The sequence below is a fragment of the Pristiophorus japonicus genome, chromosome 24 (genome assembly GCF_044704955.1).
Source record: "Pristiophorus japonicus isolate sPriJap1 chromosome 24, sPriJap1.hap1, whole genome shotgun sequence".
NCBI classification, from domain to species: Eukaryota; Metazoa; Chordata; class Chondrichthyes; family Pristiophoridae; genus Pristiophorus; species Pristiophorus japonicus.
Genome location: NC_092000.1, coordinates 8,726,560 through 8,740,600, shown reverse-complemented (window position 1 = coordinate 8,740,600; position 14,041 = coordinate 8,726,560). Strand labels below are relative to the sequence as shown.

At 47.0% G+C, this 14,041-nt stretch overlaps 1 protein-coding gene across 2 annotated transcripts in view; it reads left to right on the top strand.

Annotated features, from left to right (window-relative positions):
• The window catches only part of LOC139237914 (protein GPR108), a 59,851-nt gene that overhangs the window by 34,232 nt on the left and 11,578 nt on the right, over positions 1–14,041 (top strand). For both annotated transcript variants that reach the window (XM_070867206.1, XM_070867205.1), the window contains exons 11-14: positions 117–190; positions 929–1,046; positions 5,673–5,803; positions 10,847–10,890. In XM_070867206.1, coding sequence (XP_070723307.1) covers positions 117–190; positions 929–1,046; positions 5,673–5,803; positions 10,847–10,890 — 367 coding nt within the window. The remainder of the gene's footprint in view (positions 1–116; positions 191–928; positions 1,047–5,672; positions 5,804–10,846; positions 10,891–14,041) is intronic.

Here is a 14,041-nt window from a genome sequence, read left to right as displayed (position 1 = left end):
AGGCATGTTATACGAACACATCCAGCCCTTGGGAGTAACAGCTTTTAATATTTGCCTGTCTAATCTCCAGTTCTATAAAATGTTTGCAGTACTTACAATCATTGATTTATTTCCAGATAAACTACTATTTCATTGCCTTAAAAGGATCTGCAATTGAAGGTTGGGCTGTGATGTACTACATTACCCATCTGTAAGTATCCATTGGGATGTTTGTTACAGGGTGGGGGAGTGATACTAGTGGCAGGGCTCTGGGCTCCCATTCAGCCGGCATTGACTGACCATTGAATGCTGCAACACTTGGAGTTTGGTCTCTTCCTCCTGTTGCTCTGGAGTTAGTCGGGGCCTCTGAGTCAGAAGGTTGTGGGTTCAAGTCCCGCTCCAGAAACTTGAGCACATACATCCAGGCTGACACTCCCAGTGCAGGGCTGAGGGAGCGCCACACTGTCGGAGTTGCCGTCTTTCGCATGAGACGTTAAACCGAGGCCCCGTCTATGCGCTCGTATATGTAAAAGATTCCACGGCGCTATTTTGAAGTAGAGCAGGGGAGTTCTCCCCGGTGTCTTGGCTAAATCCCTCTGCCAGCATTTTAAAAACAGATGATCTTGGTCATTATCACATTGCTGTGTATGGGAGCTTGCTGTGTGCAAGTTGGAAAAAAAAAAAATCTTATTATATAAATAATATTATTTATTTTTAATATATATATAAATATATAATATATATATTTTATATATAAATAATATATATTATATATATAAATAATATATATTATTTATATATATGTGTGTGTATATGAAGTGTAGTCACGTTTTGTTTTTGCTGGACATCTTGGGTCCAGCCTGAAACCAATGTGCAAATTGCCTTTTAAGAGGATGTTTCTCTTGAAGTGACTAACAATTTAAAGTGCCTGTCCTACTGTATTCCACAGGTTGAAAGGTGCCTTGTTGTTCATTACTTTGGCGTTGATTGGCACGGGATGGGCTTTCGTAAAATACATCCTGTCGGACAAAGACAAGAAGATCTTCATGATCGTGATTCCTCTACAGGTAACATAGAAAGTAGGTTCAGGAGCAGGCCATTCAGCCCTTCGAGCCTGCACCACCATTCCATATGATCATGGCTGATCATGCAACTTCAGTACCCCATTCCTGCTTTCTCTCCATATCCCTTTAGCTGTAAGGGCCACATCTAACTCTCTTTTGAATATATCTAACGAACTTTCAGTGGGAGAGAATTCCACAGGTTCACAATTCTCTGAGTGAAGAAGTTTCTCCTCATCTCAGTCCTAAATGGCTTGCCCCTTATCCTTAGATTGTGACCCCTGGTTCTGGATTACCCCAACATCGGGAACATTGTTCCTGCATCTAACCTGTCCAATCCCGTCAGAATTTTATGTTTCTATGAGATCCCCTCTCATTCTTCTAAATTCCAGTGAATATAAGCCTAGTCGATCCAGACTTTCTTCATATGTCAGTCCTGCCATCCTGGGAATCAGTCCTGCGAACCTTCGCTGCACTCACTCAATAGCAAGAATATCCTTCCTCAGATTAGGAGACCAAAACTGCACACAATACTCAAGGTGTGGTCTCACCAAGGCCCTGTACAACTGCAGTAAGACCTCCCTGCTCCTATACTTGAATCCCCTCACCTATGAAGGCCAACATGCCATTTGTTTTCTTCACGCCTGCTGTACCTGCATGCCTACCTTCAATGACTGATGTACCATGACACCCAGGTCTTGTTGTCCCTTCCCTTTTACTAATCTGTCACCATTCAGATAATCTGATTTCCTGTTTTTGCCACCAAAGAGGGTAATCTCACACTTATCCACATTATCTGCCATGCATTTGCCCATTCACCTAATCTGTCCAAGTCACCCTGCAGCCTCCTAGCATCCTCCTCGCAGCTCGCAAAGCCACCCAGCTTAGTGTCATCTGCAAACTTGGAGATATTACATTCAATTCCTTTGTCTAAATCATTGATGTATATTGTAAATAGCTGGGGTCCCAGCACTGAACCCTGCGTCACCCCACTAGTCACTGCCTGCCATTCTGAAAAGGACCCATTTATTCCCACTCTGCTTCCTGTCTGCCAACCAGTTCTCTATCCACGTCAATACATTACCCCCAATACCATGTGCCTTAATTTTGCACACCAATCTCTTATGTGGGACCTTGTCAAAAGCCTTTTGAAAGTCAAAATACACCACATCCACTGGTTCTCCCTTATCCACTCTACTAATTACATCCTCAAAAAACTCGAAGATTTGTCAAGCATGATTTCCCTTTCATAAATCCATGCTGACTTGGACCGATCCTGTCACTGCTTTCCAAATGTGCTGCTATTATATCTTTAATAATTGATTCCAGCATTTTCCCCACCACCGATGTCAGGCTTAACCGGTCTATGATTCCCTGTTTTCTCTCCCTCCTTTTTTAATAAAGTGTTACATTAGCTACCCTCCAATCCATAGGAACTGAACCAGAGTCCATGGAATGTTGGAAAATAACCACCAATGCATCCACTATTTCTAGGGCCACTTCCTTAAGTACTCTGGGATGCAGACTATAAGACCCTGGGGATTTATCGGCCTTCAGTCCCTTCAATTTCCCTAACACCATTTCCTGACTAATAAGGATTTCCCTCAGTGTTCCCCCTTCTTGCTACACCCTCGGTCCCCCAGTATTTCCAAAAGGTTATTTGTGACTTCCTTAGTGAAGACCGAATCAAAGTATTTGTTAAATTGGTCTGCCATTTCTTGGTTCCCCATTATAAATTTACCTGATTCTGACTAGATTTTAAAAAAAGTTTTTAAACAGTTGGGATTCCCGTGTTTCTTCAAATGTGTGCGATTTTGAGGACTGCAGTGAGTTTTGTAGTAGTATGTAGATGATAAAATTAATTCATGACCTAACTCATTAGAATTTTTAAATGCCACAGAGGAAATTGTTTCTCATTACTTATTATTTATATTTTTCAATCACACCACCCTCCCTATCCCCAAGGCACTTGATTCTGGCTGAGGTACAATTCCACAGTCACTGGACTCTCTCTGCTATCGTGCCATTTGTAAGCTACATATTTAGAGTTTAAGTAGGTTATTATCCCTGGAGGTGACTCCTTTTTCCCACCCACGTTCACTTTCCAGCAGGGCTCACTGGATCATGGGCCGCTGCAGGAATTATGGGTACCATTTCTTTACCTACTGCTCAATTTTCCCACTCGTCCTCCTCCTACACCCCCTCCCTCCAAATCAGCCAACCTGCCCAGGACGCTGAAGCAAGCTACAGCACCTAAACTGCTGAGCTCACTAACTCATCATCGTCATCATAGGCAGTCCCTCAAGTCGAGGATGACTTGCTTCCATGTCAAAAAGTTCACAGGTGTTTCAATGAAGGAGTTAATATTCCAGGTCCCGAACTACATCCTGAAGGGTGGAAGATGCCTGTGCGTGGATTTTTTTAACGTGAGGTGACTGTTGCACACCAGCCACCACATGGGCTTGACAGAGCTAGGTCTTGGTCCAGTGGCAAGGGTTAACCAGGACGACACGAGACCAACTCTGCTGCACGGACCTAGTGTGCACACATATCGCACAGTGTGGGCTGGGCCCGTGCTGCCCCTGGGCCCTCGCCTCTTCTGGGCCCCGGATTCACGCCTGTCCTGGGTCCCGATCACGTCCCTCTACAATCTCTCGCCGCTCCTTCGCCCTGATCTCGCCGCTCCTGCTGTATCTGCTTGTGCTCCAATCATTGACCTGGATCTTTGTGACGTCCCTCTTCACTGCCGTTGCTCTCCTGCTCCAGCTCGTGCTGCTCCCTGGAGTGGTATACCGCCACACTGCTCCTTCCGCTCCCCGGCCTGCTCATAGGCAGGGGGCCGCTCAGCCTGCTGCCTAACTCAACACGGAATCAAAGAATCAAACCAAGGACTTACTGGTCTGTAACGCTCTGCACAGCACCAGGTGTAATGTATGCACCTGTGAGGATGCTCACGGGTTTGGAGAGCTGTTGAGTTGGGAGTGGCTTAGCCAGTCATGTGATGTTCACAAGACTCAATAAAACCCCAGCCAGCTGGGTTCGGAGGATCCACGATGAGGCAGGTGGTTGTGAGCCCAGTGGATGAACTGGTAATGTGCAGTGTGATTATTAAACCTTTGCGAATAAACCAGCTAGTTTTTAATAGCAATGTGTTGCTGCAAATTCTTAAGCAAACAACAAATGCATTACACCAGGTGTTGCAGCAAGCACCCTCTTCCGCCTTTTTAATGTAAACCGGTGAATTTGGAATAGATGCGATCAGTTCCGAATGATATAATCCACTGCCGTTCAAGGACTAAAACTAACATCATAAAACCACGTGGATCTCTCAAAATAATCATGTAAATGGTTTCGGCGGAGCAAGGTAGCGCAGGGGGAATCTGCATTGATGGTGTTCTGTTGACTGAGCAGCAGCAATGATGATGTGCGTGATGCTCATTGGTTGGGCTGTTTGTACGTTTGGAGGCAGTGGGGAGGGTCAGGTAAGGTTGCGGACATTATAATTTGTTGCCGTTCGGATCTTTGCCTCACTTCGTACAGTTTGGATCGAAGGCTAGAATTGTAATGAGCATGCCCGTTTTGTTGTGCATTGAAAACATCTTCCAATCCTGAGAGAAAGAAAGACTTGGAATTTCTACAGCGCCTTTCACGACCACCGGACGTCCCAAAATGCTTGACAGCCAATGAAGTACTTTTGGAGTGTAGTCACAGTTGTAATGTAGGTAATGGGATTTTAAAATGGTGGGACGAGGGCAGCTGTACTTACAGAAAGGTCAGAAGGTGGATTTGCATCAGTGATTTTCTCCAAATGATGATGAGTTTCAGAAGTGTTCCACTCCTGTATACCCCAAGACAAAGACGTTGAACCCAGTGCGCTACGTCTGTTCAGATGGACTTTAAGAATCCCATTACACCACTGCACCGAAGCGTTGAGGTCTCCCAGTGCCTTGACCAATACTGCTGCATTAACCACCACCAAAAACATAGGGTAACTGGCCAGTCAACGCGTGACTGCTGCTGTAGAATGATTGTCTTCACCGGCGTTTGCCGGTGTAACAGTCGACCATGATAAAGCACTTCATAAATAGTGTTTGTCTGTTCTTTCTGCACTGTCTCTATCATTGGCTGAGGTATGGGCTGGAAACACAGGTAAAAATGTGAAACTGGCTCAAAATAGGTGACGGAGGGTAGCTGTAAATGGGAATATTCTCGGGTGATATAAAATGGCCACCTCGAGGATTGTTAGTGGGACCCATGCTATTTTTTTTGTTGTTATCTCAAACACAAAGACTTGGACTAGATTATGCTCAGCAAAAATGGCATATTTGCAGAGGGTGCCCAAAGAGGTGGGACAAGTGAGGGAAAATGCAAACAACTGGGAAAAATTTTAATGTTGTGAGCAACTGGGCCAGCAGGTGGCAGATGCAGTGCAATTCAGGACTGGTGTTTGGACTGTGCTCCGACAGTATGCGGGGATCGGAGCGCGCGCGCAAAACCTTGCTCCGACCAACTGCTGTGCAACTACTAATTCATCTAAATTTGTAATAAATAAAAATGGACTAATGTATACTATGAAGGACAACGATGGAGAGTGCGGAAAAGTTAAATGCCTTTTTTTGTTTGTCTCTCAAGGTACTAGCAAATACAGCCTACATCATCATCGAGTCGACTGAAGAAGGGACCAGTGAGTACGCCTTGTGGAAGGAAATTCTGTTCCTAGTGGATCTGATTTGCTGCGGAGCGATCCTGTTCCCTGTTGTTTGGTAAGGATTCTTGTTGAAGCTATGGGGTTGTGCAACCTAGAGGAAAGGCATGTAAAAAGAAAATGAACGTATCCCACCTTAAAATCTGTCTTCACATGATGCCACCCCGCAGCACGTGTGTAAGTGTCTCATTGAGTGTGCAAAATCCGAATATGAATGTTGTGACAGTATGGAAGGTCGCATTCTGTGCCAGTGTAAAACTGCAATTCTCCTCCGACAAGCTACTAATTCACGCTAAAGTACTTAAGAATTCATAGCGACACATTGCTATTAAGAACTAGTTGGTTTATTAGCAAAGGTTTAACAATCACACTGCACATTACCAGTTCATCCACCAGGCTCACAACCACCTGCGTCATTGTGGATTCCCCGAACCCAACTGGCTGGGGTTTTATTGAGTCTTGTGAACATCACGTCACTGGCTAAGCCACTCCTAACTCAACAGCTCTACAAACCTGTGAGCAGGGGCACACATTACAACTGTGGTGTATGAATAAAGAGTCTGAACAGAAACTCTGAGCTCAAAGTAAAGTGTGACCGTAGTCTTTTATTGCAGGTCTCCAGAGTGCCTCTCCAACCTGTGAGGCCTCCTTAAGTACCAGTGCTCCCAAGGGATTGTGGGATCACTTGGGACTCCAGGGGATGAGCCCTCTGGTGGTTAAACAAGGTATTTACAGGTTTACATCTATAACAATACTTCCCGCAAACAATCCCCCCCCCCCCCCCCCCCTCCCCTCCCCCAAAATCAATAGTGTAACTGTAACTATTTACAAGGTGAATCAATCTGGGGCCTTTCTTTCCCTGGTTGATCGTCTCAGTGCAAATGATGATTTTGGTGAGTCGTTGTTGGGCCCTTGCTGGGTTGCTGTGCTGCCTGGTGTGGTGAGTCCTGCTGGGCTGCCGCGGGTGATGGGTTCTGCATCATGGTCAACCGCTGTGCCGGTTGTCACTGGTGTGTGTGTTGGGGGTGGGGGGTCAAAAAAGGTAGGGTCTAACGTGGGTTGCTCTGAATAGTCTGTGAATCTGAGTTTGGTTTGGTCCAAGTGTTTCCTGTAGATGAGTCCATTTGAAAGTTTGACCTGAAACACCCTACTCCCCTCTTTGGCCACGACAGTGCCGGGAAGCCACTTGGGACCTTGTCCATAGTTCAACACAAATACAGGATCATTTATCTCAATTTCGCGTGGACACATTTGTGCAATCATGATATGTACTTTGTTGAAGCTGCCTGCTCTCTACCTGTTCGTGTTGATCAGGGTGGACTAACGAGAGCATTGTCTTAAGTGCCCTTTTCATGAGCAGTTTAGCGGGTGGAATCCCAGTGAGTGAGTGGGGTCTCGTGCAGTAACTAAGCAGGACTCGGGATAGGCGAGTCTGCAGTGAGCCTTCAGTTACCCTCTTCAAGCTCTGCTTGATAGTTTGCACTGCTCTCTTTGCCTGACCATTGGATGCTGGTTTGAACGGGGCAGATGTGACATGTTTGATTCCATTGCAGGTCATGAACTCTTTGAACTCGGCACTAGTGAAACACAGGCCGATGTCACTCAAGGACATCAGGCAGGCTGTGCGTGGCAAACATGGCCCGCAAGCTTTCAATGGTGGCAGCAGACGTGCTTGCCGACATTATTTCACATTCAATCCATTTGGAGTACGCATCTACAACCACAAAGAACATTTTTCCCAAGAATGGGCCTGCATAGTCGACATGGACCCTTGACCACGGTTTGAAGGGCCAAGACCATAAACTTAGTGGCGCCTCCCTGGGTGTATTCCTTAACTTTGAACATGTGTTACATTTGTGCATAAGTCAGAGTCGGTACCGGGCCACCACTCGTGGGATCTGGCTATCGCTTTTATCATTATGATGCCTGGGTGGGTGCTGTGGAGGTCACTAATGAAAGTGTCCCTGCCCTTTTTTGGCACCACTACCCGATTACCCCACAGGAGGCAGTCTGCCTGCATGGACGTTTCATCTTTGCGCCGCTGGTACAGCTTTATTTCTTCCTGCATCTCTATCGGGACACTAGACCAATTCCCGTGGAGCACAGTAAGGACAGTAAGGGGTCTTGGCTCGTCAAGTTTCTAATCTGTCGGGCGGTAACAGGTGATTGCTCACTCTCGAATGCTTCCATTACCATAACTAAATCTGCGGGCTGTGCCATTTCCACACTCGTGGTGGGCAATGGCAGCCCACTGAGCATCGGCACAGTTTTCTGTGCCTGACCTGTGGCGGATGGCGTAGTTGTATGCGGACAACGTGAGCGGCCATCTCTGGATGCAGGCCGATGCATTCGTATTTATCCCCTTTCAGAAAAGAGGGATATCAGGAGCTTATGGTCAGTTTCCAATTCAAATTTGAGACCAAACAGATATTGATGCATTTTCTTTGCCCTATAAACATGCTAATGCTTCTTTTTCAATCATGCTGAAGGCCCTCTCAGCCTTAGACAGACTTCTGGATGCATAAGCAACCGGTTGCAATTTCCCAGATTCATTAGCTTGTTGCAAATACACACCCGACACCATATGATGACGCATCACATGATAGTACCAAACGCTTACATGGATCATACAACACAAGCAATTTGTTTGAGCATAACAGTTTTCTAGCTTTTACAAAGGCATTTTCTTGGCTTTTACCCCATACCCATTCGTCTCCTTTATGCAGTAAAGCGTGCAGTGGTTCTAAGTGTGCTGAGACCTGGTAAGAAGTTACCGAAGTAGTTCAGGAGGCCTAGGAATGACCGCAGCTCCGTCAAATTCTGTGGCCTCGGTGCGTTCTCGATTGCCTCCGTCTTCGAATCGGTGGGCCTGATGCCTTCTGCCGCGATTCTTCTCCCCAGGAACTCCACTTCAGGCGCCAGGAAAACGCACTTTGAGCGTTTTAACCTGAGCCCCACGCGATTAAGCCGAATAAGAAACCTCCTCCAGGTTCTGCAGATGCTCGACTGTGCCCCGACCTGAAACCAAGATGTCGTCCTGGAAGACCACGGTGCGCGGGACCAACTTCAGTAAGCTTTACATGTTTCTCTGGAATATCGCCGCGGCTGATCGAATCCCAAATGAGCATCTGTTGTAAATGAAGAGACCTTTGTGCATGTTGATGCAGGTGAGGCCCTTGGATGATTCCTCCAGCTCCTGCATCATGTAGGCCGAGGTCAAGTTCAGCTTTGTGAACGTCTTTCCTCCTGCCAGCATCACAAAAAGGTCGTCTGCCTTTGGTAGTGCGTATTGATCCTGCAGGGAGAAACGATTGATCATTACTTTGTAACCACCACAGATTCTGATGGTGCCGTCTCCCTTGAGGACTAGAATAATTGGACTGACCTACTCGTTGAATTCGATCGGCGAAATTATGCCCTCTTGTTGCAGCCGGCCCAGCTCGATCTCCACCCTCTCTCTCATCATGTACGGTACTGCTCTCGCCTTGTGATGGATGGGTCGCGGCCCCGGAATTAGGTGGATCTGCACTTTTGCTCCTTGGAATTTCCTGATGCATGGTTCGAACAGCGAGGGGAACTTATTTAGGACCTGGGCACACGAAGTGTCGTCGACGGGCGAGAGCGCTCGGATGTCGTCCCAGTTCCAGCGTATCTTCCACAGCCATCTCCTGCCGAGCAACGTGGGGTCATCGGCCAGTGCCACCCAGAGTGGTAACTTGTGTACTGCTCCATCGTAGGAGACCTTTCCCGTGATCGGCAGTGCTACTGTAAACAGTTCCTTTGTGTCAGTTCTCAGTTTAGTGCGAATGGGAGTCAGGACTGGCCTTGAGGCCTTGCTGCACCACAATTTATCAAAAGTCTTTTTGCTCATAATGGACTGGCTCACGCCCTTATCCAGCTCCATTGACACCGGGAGTCCATTTAATTCAACCTTCAGCATTATCTGGGGACACTTTGTGGTAAATGTATGCACCCCATATACCTCTGCCTCCTCATGATCCGCTGTGGATCTGTCCTCCTCTGCAACATGGTGGTTTGCAAGATTAGCAGGGTTTGCAGCTCGCCTGCACATATGTTGGAGGTGTCCCATTGTTCCACAGCCCTTGCAAACTTATCCTTTGAAGCAGCATGAATGGAAACGATGATCACCCCCGCAGTGCCAACAAGGTGTTAATGCCCTAGCATTCATCACCCTTGATGGTGGACTCTGAGACATCTGCGGACGTGCAGCTGCAGGCATGCAAGTCCTGCCCTGTACATTTCGATTTGAAAACATTACTTTGTTCACAGTACTTGGAGCAGCGCTCGTGTGTTGAGAGATTTGCTTGGTATTGTCACTGGTGGCAATGAATGCCTGTACTATCGCTATGGCTTTACTCAAGGTTGGGATCTCTACAGTCAAAAGTTTGTGAAGTATTACTTCATGGCCAATGCCAAGTACAAAGAAGTCTCTGAGCATGTGCTCCAAATGTCCTTCAAATTCGCAATGTGCTGCAAGGCGTCTTAGCTCAGCGGCGTAGCTCGCCACTTCCTGGCCTTCAGATCACGTGTAGAACCGGTACCTCGCCATCACAACGCTTTTCTTCGGGTTAAGATGCTCCCGGACTAATGTGCACAAATCATCATATGATTTCTCTGTGGGTTTCGCTGGAGCAAGCAGTGAAGAGAATCGCCCTTCGTTTGGCAGCGTTCGTTTCTCCTTCCAGCTCATTGGCCACGAAGTATTGGCTGAGTCACTCCATGAAGGTTTCCCAATTATCTCCCTCCGAAAATTTCTGCAGGATGCCCACTGTTCTCTGCATCGTTGGGGTTCGTCATTTGTATCTCATCACCAGTTGTGGTGTATGAATAAAGAGTCTGACCAGATACTGTGAGCTCAAAGTAAAGTGTGACCGTAGTCTTTTATTACAGGTCTCCAGAGTGCCTCTCCAGCCTGAGAGCCCTTCTTAAGTACCAGTGCTCCCAAGGGATTGTGGGATCCCTTGGGACTCCAGGGGATAAGTTCTCTGGTGGTTAAACAAAGTATTTACAGGTTTACATATATAACAACAACTACCTTAATTCTTTTAATAAACTGCATTTCTGTTCTCATATTTTCCAGGTCAATCAGACACTTGCAGGAAGCCTCAAGCACCGACGGCAAAGGTAAGCTTGACCATATCTGACAGTTAAATGGAAGGCAATAGCAGGTCATTCTTGGTGCGTGAGTAACTCCATTCATATTGGGTCTCTTCAGCAAGCTGGTACCAATGACGTGTAGGTGATCCGACGTTACTGCCAACAGCAACACTTTATATTTATACGGCGCATTTAAAATGTCCCAAGGCGCCGAACAAGTGCATAATCAACACTGAGCTGCATGCCAGACACGAGATTCCCAAAGTAAGCGCAATACTCAGAACTCCTTCATGGCAAGCGAGCCAAAGGTTGGCAGGAAACGTTACAAGGACACCTTCGAAGCCTCCCTGATAAAGTATAATGTCGGAAAGTGTGATGTCATGAACTTTGGCAGAAATAAAATCAAAGAGCAAGTTATTATTTAAATGGAGAAAGATTGCAAAGTGCCGCAGTACAGCGGGACCTGGGGGTACTTGTGCATGAAACACAAGGATAGTATGCAGGTACAGCAAGTGATCAGGAAAGCCAATGGTATCTTGGCATTTATTGCAAAGGGAATGGAGTATAAAAGCAGGGAAGTCTTGCTACAACTATATAAGGTATTGGTGAGGCCACACCTGGAATACTGCGTGCAGTTTTGGTTTCCATATTTACAAAAGGATATACTTGCTTTGGAGGCAGTTCAGAGAAGGTTCACTCGGTTGATTCTGGGGATGAGGGGGTTGACTTATGAGGAAAGGTTGAGTCGGTTGGGCCTCTACTCATTGGAGTTCAGAAGAATGAGAGGTGATCTTATCGAAACGTATAAGATTATGAGGGGGCTTGACAAGGTGGATGCAGAGAGGATGTTTCCACTGATGGGGGAGACTAGAACTAGAGGGCACGATCTTAGAATAAGGGGCCACCCATTTAAAACAGAGATGAGGAGAAATTTCTTCTGAGGGTTGTAAATCTGTGGAATTCGCTGCCTCAGAGCTGTGGAAGCTGGGACATTGAATACATTTAAGACAGAGATGGACAGTTTCTTAAAAGATATGGGGAGTGGGCGGGGAAGTGGAGCTGAGTCCATGATCGGATCAGCCTTGATCTTATTGAATGGCAGAGCAGGCTCGAGGAGTCGTATGGCCTACTCCTGCTATTGCTTATGTTCTTATGTAAAGTGCAACATCCCCACTGACACCTGGGAGTCCCTGGCCCAAGACCGCCCTAAGTGGAGGAAGTGCATCTGGCGGGCGCTGAGCACCTCGAGTCTCATCACCAAGAGCATGCAGAAATCAAGCGCAGGCAGCGGAAGGAGCGTTCGGCAAACCATCCCACTCACCCCTTCCCTCAACTGCTATCTGTCCCACCTGTGACGGGGACTGTGGTTCTCGTATTGGACTGTTCAACCACCTAAGGATTTTAAGAGTGGAAGCAAGTCTTCCTTGATTCCGAGGGACTGCCTATGATGATGATGATGATGATGATGATAAGGCGATATCAGGACAGATGACCAAAAGCTTGATTGAAGGGGTAGGTTTTAAGGAGCATCTTAAAGTCTTAGAGAGAGAAGCGGAGCGGTTTAGGGAGGGTTTAGAGCTTGGGGCCGATGGTGGAGCGCCTGTACATCTATAGTTTTGGCCCCTTTCTTGGGCCTGGTTCCGCAGGCAGCAGTCACTCTCCTGTGCTTTGGTCCAAGTGGCCGTCATGAGTGGTGAGCCCCCAGCAGACTATTGAACCGCAGGAGGAATCGCAGCTAAGGCCGGGACCTGTGCTTACCAGGTGGCCACAGGCGTACGCTCCCAGCAGACATTGCCGATTGCACGAAGAGAACCCTCGTCCTTCTCTCCCTTACCCAGGAGCCCTGGGACCTACTGCAGCCCTGGCCGAGATCAGCCAGCTCACAGATTGATGCTATATGGCTCAGTTACTCACTGAAGATTCTGATGTTCACAATTCATAGTCATTGGGACACCTCCCCCGCCCCCCACCGTGAAAAGAAATACTTGTTTTTCTAAAGCGCCTTTCATGACCTCAGGACATCTCAAAGCGCTTTACAACCAATGAAGTAGTTTTGAAGTGTAGTCGTTGTAATGTCTGAAATGCGACCTCTGATTTGCCCACAGCAAGCTCCCATAAACTGTAATCTGATAATGACCAGATAATGTTGTTATTGATGTTGATTTATGCATAAATATTGGCCCAGGTCACTGGGGATAACATCCCCTGCTCTTCGAAATAGTTCCATGGGATCTTTTCCATCCACTTGAGAGAAGTGGCCTCGGTTTAACGTCTCATCCCAAAGATGGCACTTCTGACAGTACAGTGCTCCCTCAGCACTGCAGTGGAGTTTTGTGCTCAAGTCTCTGGAATGGGACTTGAATCCACTTCGGGAGGTGTGAGTGGGGCCAATTGAGCCACAGATCAGAGATGGTCTAATCTCTCTGTATATTGACCAAGGACGGTTGCTATTCAGAGACTGGTCGTAAGAAGATAAGAAATAGGAGCAGGAGTCGGCCATTCGGCCCCTCGAGCCTGCTCCGCCATTCTATGATCTTCTCCCTCAACTCCTTTCCTGCCAGATCCCCTGATTCCCTTTGCGTCCAAAAATCTATCGATCTCAATTTTGAATATACTCACGATTAAGCATCCACAGTCCTTTGGACTGAAGAATTCCAAAGATTCACCACCCTTTGAGTGAAGAAATTCCTCCTCGCAGTCGTAAATTGCCGACCCCTTATCCTGAGACTGTGACCCCCTAGTCCAGCCAGAGGAAACATCTACCCTGTCAAGCCCTCCAACGATTTTCTACGTCTTCCATAAAATAAATAATGTTATGCTCCAATTGGTCTCGTCGTCCCTGCAGTAGGAAGGGGGAGAAAATCAGCCAGTGTTGCTGCTTGTGATCGCTATTTCTTATTACTTGTTTGAAGCGTGCGTATAATGATCTTGGGATCGTTTGTGATTCTCCTGTAGTTGAATATTGGACCAATACGCATTGTGCACAGTCACTTGGAGGAGCTTGCCAGTCACGGGCATGCACTGCCCTCTGAGCCTTTATCCTTGGAGGAAAACCAGTTGGCAGAAGAACATAAGAAATAGGAGCAGGAGTCGAGCCTGTTCCGCCACTTAATAAGATCATGGCTGATCCGATCATGGTCTCAACTCCACTTCCCCGCCCGCTCCCCATAACCCTTGA